Genomic DNA, 22,363 nt, shown 5'->3' with positions numbered 1-22,363 from the left:
TTGGCATTGTCCACAAACTTCACCATCAGTCCACCAATTCCTACATCCAAATAATTGACATATAAGGTGAAAAGAAGCAGTCCCAATACTGGCCCCTGTGGCACATCACTAGTTACCAACAGCCAGCCAGAAAACGCCCCCTTCAGTCCCACTTTTTGCCTCATGCCAGTCAGTCATCTTCTATCCATGTTAGTACATTGCATGTGAGCACCTTCCATCCATCCTCAAGTATCATGGGCTCTTGTCTTGTTCAGCAGCTCACTGCCGCACCTTGTCATAGGCCTTCTGAAAATCCAAGTAAACAGCATCCACTGACCCTCCTTTATCTATCCTGCCTGTTATTTCCTCAAAGAATTCCAACAGATTTGTCAGACTTTGGCCTATTTATCATGTGCCTCCAAGTACCATAAAACCTCATCCTTAATAATCTTTCCAACTACTGAAGTCAGGTTAACTGGTCTGCAATTTCCTTTCTTGAAAGATCATACCCAATGCCTCCACAATTTCTTCAGCTACCTCTTTCAGAACCCTGGGGTGTAGTCCATCTGATCCAGGTGACATCTACCTTCAGACCTTTCAGCTTCCCATCCACCTTCTCCTTAGTAATGGCAACTTCACTCACTTCTGTCTCCTGAAACAGTTGTATTTCTGGTATCCTGCTCATATCTTCCACAGTGAAGACTGATGCAAAATACTTCTTAAGTTCATCTGGTATTTCATTGCACCCCATTACTACCTCTCCAGGGTCACCCCTTCCTCTACCTCTATCAGTGGTGTGATATCCACTCTTGACTCTCTTTTACTCTTTATACATCTGAAAAATCTTTTTATACCCTCTTTTATGTTATTGGCTGGCTTACCTTCATATTTCATCTTTTTTCTCTTTATAGCTTTTTAGTTGCCTTTCACTGGTTTTTAAAAGATTCCTATCCTCTAACTTTTGACTAATTTTCAGAATCAGGATTATTATCACAGAGTTATTACGTGTCATGAAATTTGATAATTTAGCAGTAGCAGTTCAATAGAATATAGAAGAACATAATATAGAAGAAAAATAATAGTAAATAAATAAATTAAATATGCATGCATTGAATAGATTAAAACTGTGCAAAAACAGAAATAATATATATTAAAAAAGTAAGGGAGTGTTCATGGGTTCAATGTCCATTTAGGAATCGGATGGCAGAGGGGAAGAAGCTGTTCCTGAATCGCTGAGTATGTGCCTTCAGGCTTCTGTATCTTCTACCTGATGGTAACAGTGAGAAAAGGGTGCTGGAGGTCCTTAATAATGGATACTGCCTTTCTGAGACACCACTCATTGAAAATGTCCTGGGTACCTTGTAGGCTAGCTGACTAGCTGATTAAATTTACAACCTTCTGCAGCTTCTTTGGGTCCTGTGCAGTAGCCATCCCCACCCCCCACCCATACCAGACGGTGATGCAGCCTGTCAGAATACTCTCCACGGTATATCTATAGAAGTATTTGAGTGTTTTTCTTGGCACACTCTTCAAACTCCTAATAAATTATAGTTGCTGGCTTGCCTTCTTTATAGCTACATCGATATGTTGGGACCAAGTTAGGTCCTTAGGTCCTCAGGAACCTGAAACTGCTCACTCTCTCCACTTCTGATCCCTCTATAGGGATTGGTATGTGTTCCTTCATCTTACCCTCCCTGAAGTCCACAATAAGCTCTTCCATCTTACTGACATTGAGTGCCAGGTTGATGCTCTGACACCACTCCACTAGTTGGCATGTCTCGCTCCTGTATGCCCTCTCATCACCATCTGAGATTCTACCAGCAATAATTTTGCTCTATTATATTTTTTAATTTTATGCTTTATTTCTCTTCCCTTGTCAGTCACAGTTGCCTAATCCTCCCTTTAGACTACTACTTCATCTTTGGGCTGTAGAAATGGAGAAAGTCATGGAGGGATTGTCCACTGAGTCAGTGTGGGTGGAAGTCAGAAACAGGAGGGGGGCAATAACTACTGGGTGTTTTTTTTATAGACCCCCCCCCAATAGTAACAGAGAGGCCTAGCCAAAGAATTACCCTGTGACTCCACATGCGCATTCATCTGCTACAGCACACTCTCCGCAGCCAAAGGGAAATTGCTGTGAACTCCCTCTCTCCATCACCGAGAATTGTCCTCTGACACTCTCCATCCGTAAATCCCAAACCAACCACTCTCCCCCTCCGTCCAGCTCCCGCACCTTACCTCTTACCTCTGTTGCCTCTAAGTCAGGTGTCAGTCTAATCTGAGATGCGTTTATTTGCCATAGAATACGTGACTTCTAGGCTGAGCTTTGGCAGTGTGCTCAGATGCCTCTCACCCACTGGGATCACCCTGGAAATGGCTGCCCCAAACTGCACCTCACTGCCTGCAGCCAGGGCAGGGCAGCTGTGTGATGTCATGAAGAGGTAGATGACCCTTTGTGAGCTCACAGACCTGGGGGGGGGGGAATAGTCCCAATATCTCTCACTCCCCTAAAACATTGCCTGATCTTCCCTTTGCTCCTTAACCATATTCCAGTTTGCCCAACCTCAGTGGTTGGAAAAGTGTTGGAGTCTATTGTTAAGGATGAGGTTTCAGGGTACTTGGAGACTAATGATAAAATAAGTCAAAGTCAGCATGGTTTCTGTGAAGGGAAATTTTGCCTGACAGATCTGTTAGAGTTTTTCGAGGAAGTAACAAGCAAGGTGGACAAAGAAAGGGCAGTGGATGTCATTTACTTGGATTTTCAGAAGGTGCCACACATGAGGATGCTTGATAAGATAAAATCCTACGGCGTTACAGGAAAGATGGATTGAGGAATGGCTGGCAGGCAGGAGGCAGCAAGTGGGAATAAAAGGTGTCTTTTCTGGTTAGCTGCCAGTGACTAGTGGCGTTCCTTAGGGACCGCTACTTTTCACATTGTCAATGATTTGGATAATGGAATTGATGGCTTTGTGGCAAAGTTTGCAGATGATACAAAGAAAGGTGGAGGGTTAGGTAGTGCTGAGAAAGCAATGCGATTGCAGCAGGACTTAGACAAATTGGAAGAATGGGCAAAAAAAAGGCGGATGGAACACAGTGTTGGGAAATGCATTCTGGTAAAAGAAACAATAGCGCAGACTATTATCTAAATGGGGAGAAGGTTCAGAGGGACCTGGGAGTCCTCAGGCAAGACTCTCAGAAGGTTAGTTTACAGGTTGAATCCGTGGTAAAGAAGGCAAATACAACATTGGCATTTATTTCAAGGGGAATAGAATATAAAAACAAGGAGATAATGTTGAGGCTTGAAAGACACTAGTCAGTGTGCACTTGGACTACTGTTAACAGTTTTGGGCTCCATTTCTGAGAAAGGATGTGTTGCCTTTGGAGAGAGTCCAGACGAGGTTCACAAGGATGATTCCAGGAATGAAGGGTTCACATATGTGGAGTGTTTAGCAGCTTTGGGTCTGTACCTACTAGAATTGAGAAGAATGCAGGGGGATCTCATTAAAACCTACCAAATGTTGAAAGGACTAGAGAAGGTGGATGTGGAGAGGATGTTTCCTATGTTGGGGGTATCCAGAACTAAAGGGCACAGCCTTAAAACTGAGGGGCAACCTTTTAAAGCAGACGCAAGGAGGGATTTTTTCTAGCCAAAGAGTGGGGAATCTGTGGAATGCTCTGCATCAGATTGTGCTGGAGGCCAAGTCTGTGGATATTTTTAAAATTAGAAACTGAGAGTTTCCTGATTGGTCAGGACATTAAAGAATATGGCAGGTGTATGGGTTTGAGTGGGAAACAGGATCAGCTACGATGGAATAGCCGAGCAGGCTCAATGGGCTGAATGATCTAATTCTGCTCCTATGTCTTATGGTCTTGTGGAACAATAATACATGATTCTATATGGCATTGTGTAGGCAGAAGGAATGAGTTTAGAGAAGCAGCTTTCTGAGCCGAAGGGCCTGATATTGCATTGTACTTCCCGACATTCTATAATTGATGTTATATTTCTGCTTTACTTGTGAATACTACTTATCTGATGCTAAGTGCCTCTGATGCTTTTGCAAGCAGGGTTTTCATTGCACCTGTGCACATACAGACCTGTTGCAGACAATAAACTGGACTATGACTGCCAATGCCTTGAACAGATGGAACAGGATAACCTAAGTTATACTTTTTGGCTCCAGTGCCCCTTTTACATCAGGAGACCAACGCAGAGGGCAGTTCCCCAGGTGAGGTCTCTTGAGCAGAGGAAGAGATCTGCTCTGGATTGAGACATCTGAGGACATTCCTAGTGGATCTTGCCTGGAATTATCTATCTAGAATGTTTTATCTATATGGCACATGAACAGATGTTAATCTCTGGCCCTCAGGGGAATTGGGTGCCAGTAATAACCCAAATCAACAAGTTGTTGGTCAACTCAGGTTCCCCTCTCTGCTGTCACATGTGTTTCTGCAAGTATGTAATGCTGAGACTTTATAAAGCACAGGTGAGGCTCACTTGGAGTATTGTGAGCAGTTTCGGCCACTTACATAGAAACATAGAAAACCTACAGCACAATACAGGCCTTTCGGCCCACAAAGTTGTGCCGAACATGTCCCTACCGTAGAAATTACTAGGCTTACCTATAGCCCTCTATTTTTCTAAGCTCCATGTACCTATCCAAAAGACTCTTAAAAGACTATATCGTATCCACCTCCACCACTGTTGCCGGCAGCCCAATCCACGCACTCACCACTCTCTGAGTAAAAAACTTAGCTCTGACATTTCCTCTGTACCTACTCCCCAGCACCTTAAACCTGTGTCCTCTTGTGGCAACCATTTCAGCCCTGGGAAAAAGCCTCTGACTATCCACATGGTCAATGCCTCTCATCATCTTATACACCTCTATCAGGTCACCTCTCATCCTTCGTCACTCCAAGGAGAAAAGGTCGAGTTCACTTAACCTGTTTTCATAAGGCACGCTCCCCAATCCAGGCAAGATCCTTGTAAATCTCCTCTGCACCCTTTCTATGGCTTCTACATCCTTCCTGTAGTGATGCAACCAGAACTGAGCACAGTACTCCAAGTGGAGTCTGACCAGGGTCCTATATAGCTGCAACATTACCTCTCGGCTCCTAAATTCAATTCCACGATTGATGAAGGCCAATACATGCCTTCTTAACCACAGAATCAACCTGCGCAGCTGCTTTGAGCGTCCTATGGACTCGGACCCCAAGATCCCTCTGATCCTCCACACTGCCAAGAGTCTTACCATTAATACTATATTCTGACATCATATTTGACCTACCAAAATGAACTACTTCACACTTATCTGGGTTGAACTCCATCTGCCACTTCTCAGCCCAGTTTTGCATCCTATCAGTGTCCCGCTGTAATCTCTGACAGCCTTCCACACTATCCACAACACCTCCAACCTTTGTGTCATCAGCAAACTTACTAACCATCCCTCCACTTCCTCATCCAGGTCATTTATAAAAATCACGAAGAGCAAGGGTCCCAGAACAGATCCCTGAGGCACCCTACTGGTGATCGACCTCCATGCAGAATATGACCCATTTACAACCACTCTTTGCCTTCTGTGGGCAGGCCAGTTCTGGATCCACAAAGCAATGTCCCGTTGGATCCCATGTCTCCTTACTTTCTCAAGAACCCTTGCATGGGGTACCTTATCAAATGCCTTGCTGAAATCCATATACACTACATCTACTGCTCTTCCTTCATCCATGTGTTTAGTCACATCCTCAAAAAATTCAATCAGGCTCGTAAGGCATGACCTGCCCTTGACAAAGCCATGCTGACTATTCCTAATCATATTATACCTCTCCAAATGTTCATAAATACTGCCTCTCAGAATCTTCTCCATCAACTTACCAACCAATGAGGTAAATTTCCTGGGCTATCTCTACTCCCTTTCTTGAATAAAGGAACAACATCTACAATCCTCTAATCCTCTGGAAGCTCTCCCATTCCATTGATGATGCGAAGATCATCACCAGAGGCTCAGCAATCTCCTCCCTCACCTCCCACAGTAGCCTGGGGTACATCTCATCCAGTCCCAGTGACTTATCCAACTTGATGCTTTCCAAAAGCTCCGGGACATCCTCTTTCTCAATATCTACATGCTCAAGCTTTTCAGTCTGCTGCAAGTCATCACTACAATCACCAAGATCCTTTTCCACAGTGAATACTGAAGTATTCATTAAGTACCTCTGCTATCTATATATATATATATATATATATATATATATATAGAAACACAGAAAATTTATACATATAGAAACATAGAAAATCTATAGCACATTACAGGCCCTTCGGCCCACAATGTTGTGCTTACCATGTAACCTACTCTAGAAGCTGCCTAGAATTTCCCTATCGCATAGCCCTCTATTTTTCTAAGCTCATGTACCTATTTAAGAGGCTCTTAAAAGACCCTGTTGTATCTGCTTCCACCACCTTTGTTGACAGTGCATTCCACGCACCCACCACCCTTTGTGTGAAAACCTACCTCGGTATGAAAAATACGTTAGAAAGGATGAAACTGGATACCGTTCAAAGGAGGTACACAAAAATGATTCCAGGGTTGAGGGGCTTGTCATATGACGTTTGATGGCACTGGGCCTGTATTTACTGGAATTCAGAAGAATGAGGGGTGATTTCATTGAAATTTATCGAATGGTGAAAGTGATGTGGAGAGGATGTTTCCTATAGTGGGAGAGTCTAAGACTGGAGGACGCAACCTCAGAATAGAGGGGTGTCTTTTTAGAACGGAGATGAGGAGGAATTTATTTCACCAGGGAGTGGCGAATCTGTGGAAATCTTTGCCACAGGCAACTGTGGAGGCCAAGTTTTAAATACATTTAAGGCAGAGGTTGATTGGTCAGGGTATGAAGTGACATGGGGAGAAGGCATATTGGGGCTGAGAGGAAAATTGGATGAGCCATGATGAAAGGGCGGAGCAAACTCTGAGGGCCAAATAACCTTATGGATGGGAGATGGGCTGGATAAATGTATGGAGGGGTGGGAATGATTGACAGGGAGGTGAGAAATGGTTGGGACTGACAGTTCATACACACAAGGATGTCTGCAGATGCTGGAAATCATCAGACAAAGTGCTGGACGGAAGTAAACAGTCGATATTTCATGCTGGGACTCTTCATCAGGACTGGAAAGGAGCGGGGAAGATAACAGAATAATAAGATGGGAGGGCAGGGAGTACAAGCTGGAAGGTGATAGGTGAGACCAGGTGAGGAGGAAGTGGGTGGGTTTGAAACAAGAATTGGACAGGGGATAAGAGGAAGAGGGAAAGAAAGAAACTGATAGGAGAGGATAGTGGACCATGGAAGAAAGGGAAGGAGGAGGGGCACCAGGGGAGATGATGGACTAGTGAGAAGAAAAGGTATGAGGGAGAACCGGAATAGTGAAAGGAAAAACAGAACTAGGGTGGGGGAAGAAATTACCAGAAATTGGAGAAATCTATGTTCAAGCCATCAGATTGGACGCAACCCAGATGGAATATGGGGTGTTGCTTCTCCAGTCTGAATGCAACCTCATCTTGACAGTAGAGGAGGCCATGGACCGGCACTTCGGAATCAGATTAGGAATTCAAATGGAAATGCATAGCCAACAAGATCTCCTGCCTTTTCTGGTGTACGGAGCGAAGGAGCTTGATAAAGTTGCCAACCAATCTGAACCCCTTGTTTTCCTCCTTCAGAATTTTCACGAGCTATTTCTTCCATGCTTCCTGCTCTTCCTCATTCTCCCTCCTCCCATCTTCTGCTGACAAGGATTTTGTTATACTTCCTGTTTACTTGCTTTTTCAGTCAGAGAGAGGACATGTTGGTGGTCATTCTTTGAACTGGCAATACAGGGACTGTGAGGCAGCAAGGTCTGTCTTATGATAACTGAACGAACACAACTAAAGTATTGCTCAAATTTTCCCTATCCCCTCCTTCATTGTTCGGGTGACGAGGAGAGGAGTGAGAGGGAAAGAAGCAGATTTGGGACAGTTGGTGTGGGGGAGGTACATGACATAAGGAACCATCCTTTTTTCCGAGAGGAGTGGTCAGGATTTGGGATAAGTTGAGTAGCAGATACAGAAGCTTGCAAGAGTGATCTTAGTGAGGTATACAAAATTATGAGGGGTATAGATAGGGTAAATACATGCAGACTTTTTCCCTTGAGATTGGGTGAGTCTGGAACTAGGGGTCATTAGTTAAGGGTGGAAGGTGAAATTATTAAGGGGAATCTGAGGGGAAACTTCTTTACTCAGAGGAAGGTGCAAGTGTGGATCAATCTGCCAGTAGAATTAGTAGATGCAGGTTTGATTTCAACATTTGAGAGAAGTTTGGATGTACATGGATGGGAGGGTTATGGAGGAGTGTGGGATGAGGCAGGAAAAAACAGGTTTTCACAATCTGTATAACTTTATGACTCTAATCAGGTTTATTATCACTAATATACATTGTGAAATGTGTTGTTCTGCAGCAGCAGTACAGTGCAAGACCAAGAAAAGGTTAATATAAATTACAATAAATAAATTGTGAAAAAAGAGGAATAGCAAGAGAGTGTTCATGGATCATTCAGAAATCTAATTACAAAGGGGCAGAAGCTGTTCTTAAAATATTGAATGTGTGTCTTCAGGCTCCTTTACCTCCTCAACTGAAAAGAGGGCATAACCCAAATGGCAAGGGTCCTTAATGATATACCTGCTGTATGATTCTGACCACCTTTAACATCTCTTCCCTGAAAAGAAAAGTTAACATTGAATAACAAGAATTATTTCCAGTTTCCTGGCTCTTTTTTTGTGGCTGAAACAGGACATTGCTGGAATTTGGAGCAACAAGCTATCTGCTGAAGGAACGCTACACGTTGAGCAGCATTGGGGTAGGGGTTGGTAAAGGAATTGTCAATGTTTTGAGTTGAAATTCTGCATCAGGCCATGATATAGGATCTCAACCTGAGACGGCAATAATTGACAATGATAAACCAATTACAATTTCACAACAATTTTCTGTTTTATTTGACATTTCCTGCATCTGCTGATGATCAAAACCTTGGACAAAGAGGCAGATATAAAAAAACATCTCAAAGATAGGAGAGGTGGATGGCAGATATAGGGAAGGAACTTCCCAGTGCCTTGGTATTGAAAGTCATGGCTGCCAGAATTAGGACAAATAAATTTGGGGATGATCATCAGGCAGGAAATAGAAATACTCTGAGAATTTAAGGATAAGTGAGATCAGAGACAGAAAAACGACTTGGTGACTAAAATTGAAGCAGAACCAATTGTTAATGGGTGACACTGGAGCAGACCTCTTCCCCTTTGCCCCTGCAATAACTCTTCTTTACCCTTCCATTTTCCCACTGTTTTCCCCTTGCTCCTTCAAACCTCCATAGCTTGTATTCCCTTTCCGCCTTTTCCCATTCTCCTTCGTTTTTTCTACACTCTCCCGTTCCTCTTCCCACTTGCCTTTGCTTCATTCCTTCTGCCCTCCACAATCTCCTCTCTTTCTTCTTTTCCTTCTTTGCCCCATCTCATCTTCTTTTTGCCACTTACACAAACCTCCCATTCCTCTCCCAAATGCCCCTTGCTTCCACTACTACTCATTCCCCTCTCGTTTGCCCCTCCCATTGTCCCTTCGCTACACCCCACCGTCCAGCGACCGCCGTCATTCGGCTCCGCCCGCGCCCTGCTTCCGTCCCCGGCGACCGCGGGATGAGCGAGTCCGAGGCCTCGGCCCCGGCCCCGGCCCCGGTGCCGCAAGAGCAGGCGGTGCTGGAGACCTTCTTCTCGCAGCTCGGCGTCTTCTCACACGACCGCGCCAAGGATTACGTGGAGCGGGAGAAGGAGAGCAGCAAGAGTGCGGGCCCGAGCTGGGGCGCCCTGCTGACGGCCCTCGGGCACCTGGCGGCCGCCGAGAAGGCCTATCAAAGCATGGGCTTCCTGGGCCAGAAACTAGGTAAGAGCGATGGGGTGGGGAGGCAGAGAGGGTGTGGAGAGGAGGGGGAGAGGGGTGGGGAGAGAGGAGGGGGAGAGGGGTGGGGAGAGGAGGGGAGAGGGGTGGGGAGAGGGGTGGGGAGAGAGGAGGGGGAGAGGGGTGGGGAGAGGGGTGGGGAGAGAGGAGGGGGAGAGGGGTGGGGGGAGAGGAGGGGGAGGGGAGAGGGGGGAGAGGAGGGGGGAGAGGAGGGGGAGGGGAGAGGGGGGAGAGGAGGGGGAGGGGAGAGGGGGAGGGGAGAGGGGGGAGAGGAGGGGGAGGGGAGAGGGGGGAGGGGGAGGGGGGAGGGGGAGGGGAGAGGGGGGAGGGGGAGGGGAGAGGGGGGAGGGGGGAGGGGAGAGGGGGAGGGGGAGGGGAGAGGGGGGAGGGGGGAGGGGAGAGGGGGAGGTGGGGGGGAGAGGGGGAGGGGGGGGGGGGAGGGGAGGGGGAGGGGGGAGAGGAGGGGGAGGGGGGAGGGGAGAGGAGGGGGAGGGGGGAGGGGGGAGGGGAGGGGGGAGAGGAGGGGGAGGGGGGAGAGGAGGGGGAGGGGGGAGGGGAGAGGAGGGGGAGGGGGGAGGGGAGAGGAGGGGGAGGGGGGAGGGGGGAGGGGAGGGGGAGGGGGGAGGGGGGAGGGGAGGGGGGAGGGGAGGGGGGAGAGGAGGGGGAGGGGGGAGGGGGGAGAGGGGGGGGAGGGGGGAGGGGGGAGAGGGGGGGGAGGGGAGAGGGGGAGGGGGGAGGGGGGGAGGGGAGAGAGGAGGGAGAGGGGGGAGAGGGGGGAGAGGGGGGGGAGGGGAGAGGGGGAGGGGGGAGGGGGGAGGGGGGGAGGGGAGAGGGGGAGGGGAGAGAGGAGGGAGAGGGGGGAGAGGGGGGAGAGGAGGGGGAGGGGAGAGAGGAGGGGGAGGGGAGAGGGGGAGAGGAGGGAGAGGGGGAGAGGAGGGAGAGGGGGGAGGAGGGGGAGAGGAGGGGGGGAGAGGGGAGAGGAGGGGGGGAGAGGGGGGAGGAGGGGGAGAGGAGGGGGGGAGAGGGGGAGGAGGGGGAGAGGGGGAGAGGAGGGGGGAGAGGGGGGAGAGGAGGGGGGAGGGGAGAGGGGGGAGGGGGGAGAGGGGGGGAGGGGAGAGGGGAGAGGGGGGAGAGGGGAGAGGGGGGAGAGGAGGGGGAGGGGGAGAGGAGGGGAGAGGGGGGAGAGGAGGGGGGAGAGGGGTGGGGAGAGAGGAGGGGAGAGGGGTGGGGGAGAGGAGGGGGAGAGAGGTGGGGAGAGGAAGGGGATAGGAATGTGGAGGAGGTGAAGGGGTTAGAGTTGGGGAGGAGGGTGAGGGGAGGGGAAGGGGAGAGGGGAGGGGAGAGGAAGGGGAGAGGGGTGGGGAGGGGGAGAGGGTGGGGAGGGAGTGGAGTGGGGAGGGGGAGTAGGGTGTGGAGAGGAAGGGGAGTGGGGTGGGGAGAGGGAGTGGAGAGGAAGGGGAGTGGGGTGTGGAGGGGGAGAGGGTGTGGAGAGGAAGGGGAGAGGGGTGGGGAGAGGAGGGGGAGAGGGTATGGAGAGGAAGGGGAAAGGGGTGGGGAGGGAGGAGAGTGGGGTCAGAGAGTGAGTGAGCAGAACAATGGGGAGAGGGGAAGGGATGGGGATGGAGTGGGAGTGTGGGTGGGGGGAGGGAGGGAGGGGAGCGGGGGTGGGGGAAAAGAGAATGTTGGGGAGAGAGGTGAGGGGTTGGTTGTAGAGAGGGGTGGGTCGGAGGGAAAGAGGGAGAGAGTGGGCAAGGGGAAGAAGGGCAGGAAAGAGGGGGGTGGGGAATGAGGGTGAGTGGGTGGGGATGGAAGAGCTGGGGAGAGGCTGGGGAGGGAGGGCTGGAGTGTGGAGCGAGAGTGAAGAATGGGCTCCAGAGGGAGGATGAAAAGAGGGGTGGGTGGAGTGGGGATGGGGACAGGCGTTAGAGAGGGGGTGAGGTTGGGGTGGGGAGAGGGGGTATGGAGGGTCAGAAAGGGAGGAGAGAGGGGTGGGTTTGGGCAGAGAGAGGGGAGGGAAAGGGCTGGTCAGGGAGGGAAAGAGGGGCAGGGTAGGGGGTGGGGAGGGAGGGTGAAAAGAGAGGTGGTGTGGAAGGGGACGGGTGGGAGGGATGGGAGTGCTGGAGGGAGATGAGGTGATGGGGTGTGGAATGGGAGGGAATAAGAGTGAATAAAGAGGGAAATGGAGTGCAAGTGTAAGGAGAGGTGGGGAAGAGTGTGAAAGCAGGAAGGAGAGTGGATGGGTGAATGGTGTATACAGAATTGGAGAGGTGTAGGGAATAGGAGAGATGTATGCAGGGGTGAATTGTGTGAAGGGGGATGGGGGTGATGTATGGATGGGTGAATTGTGTGAAGGGGATGGGGGTGATGTATGGATGGGTGAATTGTGTGAAGGGGATGGGGGTGATGTATAGATGGGTGAATTGTGTGAAGGGGATGGGGGTGATGTATGGATGGGTGAATTGTGTGAAGGGGATGGGGGTGATGTATGGATGGGTAAATTGTGTGAAGCGGATGGGGTAATGTACTGAAGGGTGAATGCTTTGTGGGTATGCGATAGATGTACACTTGAGTAAATGGTGTCTAGGGGATGGGGAGAATGGTGGGCACATGGATGTGGGTGAAGTGGAGGAATACGGGGTGCAGGGAATGGAATGATGATGGAAGGATTGAGGATTGCGAGTGAAGAATTGGTGACAGAGAAGTAGTGGAGTGGAGGTGGAGAGCAAGGGGAAGGTTCTAGGAGGAGAGAAGGCAGGGAAGGGGTGGAAACAGTAGAAGATGAATACTCCAAATTTGGCCACATCAGTACCGGTAAATACCAGTACAAGACTTAATGAATGTACTTGAGATACTTCATTGCTCACTCACATGCAATCTCTGAACTGGCAGGCGGGCAATCATTCTTCAGTCGGAAGGATTCCATTCGAAATATCTACACCAGCATCCAAAATGAACTGCGCAAGCTGGTCGCTTTTGGGAAGGGTTCGACGGCTAGCAACTCATCCCACCTGGATGTGCTTCTCTGCCACCTCTCTGAGCAGCTCTGTGATTTCATCCAGGCCCGAATGGAAATTGCCGAGTTCTACGAGAAAATATACTCTCTCAGCACACAGAAGTCCATCCATTCCATGGAGTTGGTGGACACACTGGAATCTATCGTACAGAAGTATAGCTCCAGGTCAGTGGAAGTCCTAATTTAGTGATTTTGGGGTCAGTACTGCAGAGAAACATACTGAGGTTTTGATCATCCACAGGGTGTTTCGGATTGGACCAACCATGGTCCATAGTCTTACGCCTTGATGTTTCCAATAAATATTGGCCAGGGTGGCTGTACAGGACAAACATTTAATCAAACCTTAGGTAATATAAACTTTGGTTAGACCACACTTAGAGCATTGTGTTTAGTTCTGGTCATCTCATGATAGTAAGCTTTCAAGAGGGTGCAGAGAAGATTTACCCTGGAGCTTGTCTATAAGTTGAGTGGGCTAAGACTTTTCTCTTTAGAGAGAAAGAGGATGGAGGGTGACTTGATAGAGATGCACAAGATGATAAGAGATAGATCGAGTGGACAGCCAAGGTGGAAATGGTTAATACGAGGGGGCATGAAGGTGTTTGGAGGAAACTATAGGGGGAGACAGCAGAAACAAGATTTTTACACAGACTGGCAGGTGCTCTACCAGGAGTGGTGGTAGAGGCTGATACATTAGGGATATTTCAGATACTCTTAGACAGGCACATGAATGAAAGAAAAATTAGGGGCTAGATTGATCATAACATCTTGGGCTGAAGGGCCTGGATTGTGCTGCAGTTTTCTATGTCAAATCTACCAGAGAGGGCTCTGGAGAGATAAAATTATGTTTTCTGGTGTGAAGAAGGTTACTTATGAGAAAGGATTAGCTAGGATAGACCATTTTTCTTTGGAACAGTGACTTGATCAAATTTGGTAAGATTGAGAAGAGTTGATAAAATCGATAGGAGGGATCTATTTCCCTTGGAACTGATAAATAATTAGGAAGCATGGGTAGAAGGTATTAGATTGATGGATTAGATTCACCCTTAGGGATGTTGGTGATCTGCCCCTCACTGGCTTAAAGGTATTAAATAGTACTTGATAGACTAAGAGCTTACGATCTCTCAGTACTTCCCACATGTTCTTTGCAAATTCTGAAAGCAATTCAAACCTTTTATTGGATTTTCCATTTAATCTTTTGCTTGATTTAAAAAAAAATGCATGTTAGAGATGCCAGATTTGAATGGTTGGAGCTTATACGGTGAGGCTAGATTAATGCACATACTGTATACATGAATTATGTTATATCAGCATTAATTTATTATGAGTACAGATACTGGTGTGATGGTATCTGACAAAGGAACTTAAGTGTTCATCATTATCATCAGGTGCCCAGTTTGAGCTTTGACTGCCATGGCCCACACACTCCTGTTTCGGGTCAAGTGGATCAATTCATTGGTATTCATTTCCAGTTCTCTGGCTGCTGTCTCCATCATCGTTTGTCTTTGTCTTCCTCTTGCTTTCTTCCCTTCAATCTTTCCCATAATTACCGTACATTCTAACTCCTCTTTCCTAATCACATGTCCAATGAAGTTACGTTGCCTTTTCATGATCTCATACATTATTTCTCTTTTCATGCTTGCTCTGTGCATGACATCCTCCTTAGATATCCATTTCATCCATGATATTCTTTGCATCCTCCTCAAAAACCACATCTCTGCTGATTCAATTCGTTTCCTCATGTTACTAGAAATTGTCCAACATTCTGAGCCATATAACATAACTGGATAAACGTAACATTTCAGTACTCTGAGGCGGGTTGTCATGCCTAGTTTAGTATTGGTCAGTATACTCATCATTCTCGTAAAGGTGTCTTTTGCCATCCCTATTCTTCTTTTGATGTCCATGTCGCACCTGCCATCTGATGTCACCCAGCTTCCTAAGTAGCAAAAATTCTGTACTTGTTTTATGTCTTCCCCGTTTATTCTCAGCCTTCATATAGGATTCTCCTTCTTTTTGGATATGACCATACATTGTCTTTTTGCAATTGATAGACATCCACTTTTGCACTTTCTTCAACAATTATATCAATTAAATTTTGTAGTTCTTTCTCCGTATTTGCAATTAACACAGTGTTATCTGCATATCTGAAATTATTGATGTTTTCACTGCCAACTTTGATTCCCGAGATGTCTCTTATTTTTTGTAATATTGTTTCACTGTACACATAAAATAAATCAGGGGAGAAAACACACCCTTGTCTAACGCCTCTCTTGATTTTCGTGAACTGACTCCCCTCTCCATCTATTCTTACAGCGGCAGTTTGTTCCCAGTACAGATTTCTGAGTAGGCGGAGGTCTTTTGAATCTAGATCTAGAGTTTTCTGTAATATTTCAAATAACTTACTGTGCTTCACTTCATCAAATGCTTTTGTGTAGTCGACAAAACAAACAAATAAATCTTTTTGCACTTGAATAGCTCGATCTGATAGTATCCTTAACATCAATATTGCGTTTCTTGTACCTTTGTCTTTCACAAAACCACATTGTTCTTTACCTATTTCAGCTTGTATCTTACCTTTAGCTCTTGTCATCAAAATTCTTAGAAGTATCTTGGTGATATGACTCATTAGACTTACATAATTCACATTCTATTGCTCCAGGTTTCTTAGGAAGAGTGATAAATACTGATTTTTTTCATCTCTTCTGGTATTATTCCAGTCTCATAAATGTCATTGATTAAATCAGTAAGTTTTTCAATTCCATATTCTTCAAGGGTGATAATTTGTTCTATTACTAATTCATCAAGACCTGCTGCCTTTCCTTTCTTCATCTTATTTATTGCATTATGAACTTCAGATTTTAAAATACTTAGACCTTCAATGTTTTTCTTAATTTCTAGTTTTTTGCCTCGATTGTCTTCAAACAATTCCTGAATATACTCAGTCCATCTGTTCATAATCTCATCTTTTTCCAGGATAATGGTACTGTCTTTTGCTTTCAAACATCCATCTGAAGAACAGAGGAGCTTTTTACCAGTGATATTCTTGATTTGATGATATAACCTTTTTGGATCAGTAATAGGGATTCTTTCTATTTGCTCACATTCCTGGTTTAACCATTCTTCTTTGGCTTTTTGATATAAGCTTTAAATTTTTAATCTAGGACATATATTCCATAGGATTTGCTTTCTTCTGTCTCCTTTCTTCCATTAGATTTTTGATTTCATCTGTCATCCATTTATTCTTTGTGCCTTTTTCTTTTTTCGGAATTGCTGACTTTGCTGATTCTACCAAGGCATCCTTTAGCGAGTTAAATTTCATTTCTATATGATTGCTATCATCTTCAACAGATTCTATTTCTATATTTGAAAGCTATTCCTTACTTCAATTGTAAATTTTTGTCTTAAGTTTTCTTCTTTAATTAATTGCAAGTAGTCAAGGGATTGTTCAGGTTTTTGCTTCTTTAGTTTTTTAAGTTTTACTTTTACGTGACATGTTACTGGGTTATGGTCACTATTACAGTCTGCACCTGGATATGTTTTACATTGGGTCACTGAGTTTCTAAATCTTTGGTTTATAGTAATAAAGTCAATTTGATTTCTAGTGTTCAGCTGGACTTTTCCAAGCCCGCAAGTGTCTTGGATGGTTTTTAAAGTAGGTATTCATAATGACCTGATTATTCATCTTGCACCATTCTACCCATTTCTCATCTCTTACATTTCTTTCCCCTAGTCCAAATTTTCCTCAGGTATTTCCATCAGCAGCTTATCCTACTTTAGCATTTAGATCTCCCATGACAATAACAATATCTTGAGATTTGCATCCATTCTTTGCTTGTTCAAGCTCTTAATAGAATTTATCTATATCTTCATTTGTTCCATCTGTTGATAGTGCATATATCTTAAGTGTTAGACTATACTTTTAGAGCTCCACTCCAAAGCAATTCTAAGACCTAACATTTTTGAAGATAAATTAGTATCTTTGAAAATGCAAGTCAAATCAAAGAAATATGTTGAACTCTGCTGCAGTTTATTTCAATACTGCCTTTGAGTTGTACATTCACTGATTTTTCCTTCCAGATGTACAGTGACTCTCACATTAACACACACAAAATGCTGGAAGAATTCAGCAGGTCAGGCAGCATCTATAGAGTGGAATAAACAAATGACATTTTGGGCCGAGACCCTTTAGGATGCATTGATGAAGGGTCTTGGCATGAAATGTCGACTGTCTATTTCTCTCCATAGATACTGCCTGGCATTTTGTGTGTGTTACTTTGGATTTCCAGCATCTACAGAAACACTCGTGTTCATGACTCTTACATTAAGCTATTTTCTGAATTCTGACAGTGATGATTGCTTATGAATCAGTTGTTTGTGGTTTCTAGTCATGCTCCAGAGATGATAGATTCTGAGCAATACAGCAGTCAGTAACCCAAATCTCATCCAGCTGAGCAAGACAGGTGTTGAGAGCTGGAATATTTCAAGGAGGACAGAATGAATAGTCGATGTTAGGAATCTTGATCACTATTTTGTACAGAGCATGTTTCTGCAGTTGATCTATTAAAATCAGAATTCGGATCAGCTTTATTATTACTGACACTTGTTTAGAAATGTATTGTTGTTTTGCGGCAATGGTACAGTGCAATACATAAAATTGCTCCAAGTTACAATGCCTTGTGGAAAGGGATGAACACAGGTGGGAACGAAATCCTGATTAAAAAAAAAATTACAAAAAAGGTGGGATTACCGATTTCAATTCAACTTCCGATTCCCATTCCAACATGTCAGTCCATGGCCTCCTCTACTCCCGTAATGAGGCCACCCTCAGGTTGGAGGAGCAACACCTCATATTTCTTTTTCTTTTTCAATCTTTTTATTAACTTCATAGAATGAAAACATAACATAGCAATAATACAAATAGTAGGAGATACATTGTTACACTTAAAATGAGTAATTGTAAGACCAAATAGTATAAATTGACAAAGCTCCCAATCGTGTAGAATAGCAATGAATAATACAAAGCAAAAAAAAACTGAAGAAAAATCATGAAAAAGAAAAAAAATAGGAAAAAAACAAACCCCATCCCAAAAAAAACTAAACAGAATTAGTCAACTAAACTAAAAGACTTGGGCAAAACTAACAACTTAAAAATGGGAAAGAAGAAAACCTTAGTGTCGACGACTCCGTTCCTTTCAACCAACAGTACAGAGAAATAAAACAAGTTTGGAAATGATCAAATTACATCAAATGAAAATGCTGAATGAATGGCCTCCAAGTTTTTTCAAATTTAATGGAAGGGTCATAAACCGCACTTCTAATTTTCTCCAAATTTAAACACAACATAGTTTGTGAAAACCAATGAAATACAGTAGGAGGGTTAATCTCTTTCCAATTCAGCAGAATGGATCTTCTAGCCATTAAAGTAAGAAATGCAATCATCCTATGTGCTGAAGAGGTTAAATAATTTGAATCTATCATTGGTAATCCAAAGATAGCAATAATTGGATGAGGTTGTAAGTCTATATTCAAAACCGTTGAAATAATGTCAAAAATATCTTTCCAATATTTTTCCAACAAAGGACATGACCAAAACATGTGGGTTAAAGAAGCTATCTCGGAATGGCATCTGTCACATATTGGATTAATATAAGAGTAATAACAAGATAGTTTATCTTTGGACATATGAGCCCTGTGCACTACTTTAAACTGTATCAACACATGTTTAGCACATATAGAGGATAAATTAACCAATTGAAGAATTTTTTCCCATTTTTCAATCGGTATAATAATCTTAAGTTCTCTTTCCCACCTCATATTTCATCTGGGTAGCTTTCAACCTGATGCCATGAAGTAATTTCCCCCCTCCCCCTTCACTCCTTTTCTATTCTTCATTCTGGCTACCCTCCCACCCCTTCTCCTCAGCTGCCTACCGTAGCCCTTTGGTTCCCCTCCTCCTTTCCTTTCTTCCATGGTCTACTGTCCTCCTCCTTCAGCATTTCGCTTCTTCCATCTCACACCTTTATCCCCCCCTCCCCACCCTTCTACCTTCCCCTTCATCTGGTCTCACGTATCACCTCCCAGCTTTTTACTTTATACCCCCCTCCCCACCCACCCACTTTCCCCCTTACCTGGTCCCCCTTCATCTGGTCTCGTACCACCTGCCAGCTGTACTACTCTCCATCCGCCACATTCTTTCTAGGTTTTATTTTATTTAGAGATACATCACGGTAATAGGCTCTCCTGTCCTAATGAGACTGCGCCTCACTTTGTGACCAATTTTCCTACTAACCTGTACATATTTGGAATATGGGAGGAAACCAGAGCAACTGGAGAAAATCCACCTGGTCACAGGGCGGACGTACAAACTCCTTACAGGGTGTGTGATAATTGAACCTGGGTTGCTGGTGCTGTAATAGCGTTAATGCTACCGTGCAGCCCCAGTATTCTGGCTTCTGCCCTCTTCCACTGCAGTTCTGATGAAGGGTCTTAGCCTGAAACATTGACTATTTATTTTCCTCTATAGATGCTGCTTGACTTGCTGAGCTCCTCTGACTTTTTGTGTGTGTTGCTCAAGATTTCCAGCATCTATAGAATCTACTTGATGAGTTTAACATGTGTTGGCTTTGACTTCCTCAGGTTCCATCACCCAATCCTGAGCCCTCTGGAAAGCTGCTTCCATCTGGAGGTGGATGTGCTCAGCCAGCTGCTGAAGGCTCAGGCCGAGATCAGCGAATGGAGGTTTCTCCCTTCTCTGCTCAACTTGCACGGCGCCCACTCCAAACTGCAGAGCTGGGGCCAGATGTTTGAGAAGCAGCGAGAGACCAGGAAGCACCTGTTTGGGGGCCAGACCCAGAAGGCCCTCCAGCCACCTCACCTCTTCCAGTGGCTGGCCAGGCTGAAGAACGCTCTCTTGGCCAAATTCAGCTTCTACTTTCATGAGGCCCTGAGCCGCCAGACCACCCCATCAGAGATGAAGGCTCTGACCACCAAGACCAACCCCGACTACTGCGGCAAGATCTCCAGCTTCATCCGTAAGTACGACGCCCAGAATGTTTCCCTCATCTTTGATAACCGGGGTTCGGAGACCTTCCAGGGGCATGGCTACCACCACCCCCACTCATACAGAGAAGCCCCTAAGGGAGTGGATCAGTACCCAGCAGTAGTCTCTCTGCCCAGTGATCGGCCTTTGATTCATTGGCCCAGTGTCATCATGATCATGACAGACAGTGCAATGGAGCTCAACACTTTGGAAAAAGTGGTCCATTTCTATGACGACAAGGTCCAGAGCACCTACTTCCTCACGCGCCCTGAACCACAGTTCACCCTTGTGGTGATCTTCGACTCCAGGAAGTCAGAGAAGGATTCCCACTTTCTCTCTTTCCTCAACGAGCTCTCCGGCTCCTTGAAGAACAGCAAGCCATTTGCCAGTTTGAAACCCGGTTCAAAGGGCTGATGCCAATACCATGTCGGACAGTGACTCACTACTGTGCATTACAGAACCAATGACATTTGTATGAAGAACTTCGGATGTGGATGTTCGATCTGCACTCAGCTAGGAAATGCAGACCTTTTGCCAAGTACGGTTGCTGCCGTTTCATTCTAATACTCACTGACATAATGATTCCATTTTCCCTAGTAACTTATAACTGTGAAATAAAAAAACAACTCAACTCTTTGCAAAGCATGAGGTTTAATCCGAGGTGTTATTTGAAAATGAAAGGATACGTTTACAATGCATTTAAATACAGAGGAGGAAACAACGGATGCTGCTTGATCCACCGAGTTCTTCCAGATGATTATTTGTTGTTTGCCATTGCAAGCATGCAAGGAATTGAAACAGAAACCAGTCCCTTGAGCCTGCCTCTTCTTTCAGCCAGGTATTCACTGCCATTGACAACTTCTCTCTGACTTCTCCCTCATGATCCATCTGTCTGTGAAGTTCTTTTCTGAGTAATAACTTGTACACTTTGGTTTGGAATAGAGCATCCAAGTTGTTAAGAGAGCATATAGTTTGTTGCCCTTCATTAGTCAGGGGATTGATTTCAAAAGCTGTTAGGTGATTTTGCTGCTCCAAGAATCCCTAGATATACCACGCTGTGTTCCGTTCTGGTCACATCATTATAGGAAGGGGCTTTGGAGAGGGTGCTGAGGAGATTTACCAGGATGCTATGTGGACTAGAGAGCACGTCTTATGAGGATAGGTTGAGCGAGCTAGGACTTTTCTCTTTAGAGAGAAAGAGGATGAACAGTGACTTGATGGAGATGCACAGAGAGTAAGAGGCACAGATAGAGTGGACAGCCAGAGAGTTTTTCCCAGGGCAAAAATGGTTAATACTTGGGGTACATTGGAGCCCTATTAAGGTGACTGGAGGAAAGTATGGGAAGATGGCTCAGGTAGTTATTTTTTACACAGAGAGTTGTGAATGCATGGAATGTGCTGCCCTGCCAGGGATGGTGAAAGAGACAGATACAGGGCAGGGGTTCCCCATCTTTTTATGCCATGGATCCTTACCATTAACTGAATGTACTATGCTGTAATGTTCTGTTTTTACTCCGAGCTTTTCCAGCCCAAGGGAACGTTCTCTGCCCCTCAACTCCTTTTAGAATCTTCACTATTTCATTGAGGACACCTGTCATTCTTCTAAACTATCAGCAGCGTCATAGTTCAGCCTCGTATAGAGCATATGTTGACAGAGGTCATGGGGAAGGGTCACAAGAGAAATCTGTTGGAAACTGAAATTCAAACGTATTTTGAGCCTACGGACAGTTGTTTTAATACTTGACCCAAATCTGGCAGTGTATATTCAGTATCATTAGACTTGAGTCAGGTATCTGGGGTCTTAGCGAAGCACTAAGCCTTAGAACAGTTATTTATAAAGAGTTGGCCAAACCCATCATGACCCAAAGTGTATCCTATTGGTCTTGTATCAGATAATGTGCCTCTTATTTGATAGTGTGCTAATGGATAGGTAACTAGCGTGATGCAACTGGAAACACATAGGATTCTGCAGATGCTGGAAATCCAGAGCAACACTCACAAAATGCTGGAGGAACTCAGCAGATCAGGCATCATCTATGGAGAGGAATAAATATCCAATATTTCATGATAAAACTCTTCATGAGTCCAGGAAAGATAGGTAGGGAGGGGAAAGGACTACAAGTTTGAAGGTGTTAGGTGAGACCAAGTGGGAGAGAAGGTGAGTGGGTGGGAGAGAGGTGATGTAGTGAGAAGCTGGGAGGTGACAAGAGGAAGAGGTAAAGCATTGAAGAAGAAGAAATCTGATAGGAGAGGACAGTGGACCATGGATGAAAGGGAAGGAGGAGGGGTGCCAAAGGGAAGTGATGGGCAGGTGAGGAGAAGAGAAGTGGTGAAGGGTGATCAGGTAACCAGAATGGGGA

General features: G+C 45.5%; 1 protein-coding gene across 2 annotated transcripts in view; it reads left to right on the top strand.

Annotated features, from left to right (window-relative positions):
• Positions 1-9,232: 9,232 nt before the first annotated feature.
• The window catches only part of kics2 (KICSTOR subunit 2), a 62,909-nt gene continuing 49,778 nt past the window's right edge, over positions 9,233-22,363 (top strand). The window contains exons 1-3 of one of the 2 annotated variants that reach the window (XR_010019257.1): positions 9,233-9,936; positions 12,841-13,129; positions 19,601-20,841. Coding sequence is in view for 1 of the 2 variants with exons in the window: in XM_063058505.1 (XP_062914575.1) it covers positions 9,558-9,936; positions 12,841-13,129; positions 19,601-20,417 (1,485 nt within the window). In the remaining variant the exon portion in view is untranslated. Of the gene's footprint in view, positions 9,937-12,840; positions 13,130-19,600 lie in introns of both variants that reach the window. The other variant, XM_063058505.1, reaches the window with a different exon arrangement.

This window comes from Mobula hypostoma, chromosome 9, assembly GCF_963921235.1.
Source record: "Mobula hypostoma chromosome 9, sMobHyp1.1, whole genome shotgun sequence".
In the NCBI taxonomy this organism is placed as follows: Eukaryota; Metazoa; Chordata; class Chondrichthyes; order Myliobatiformes; family Myliobatidae; genus Mobula; species Mobula hypostoma.
This window is presented reverse-complemented; position numbering and strand designations above follow the sequence as displayed.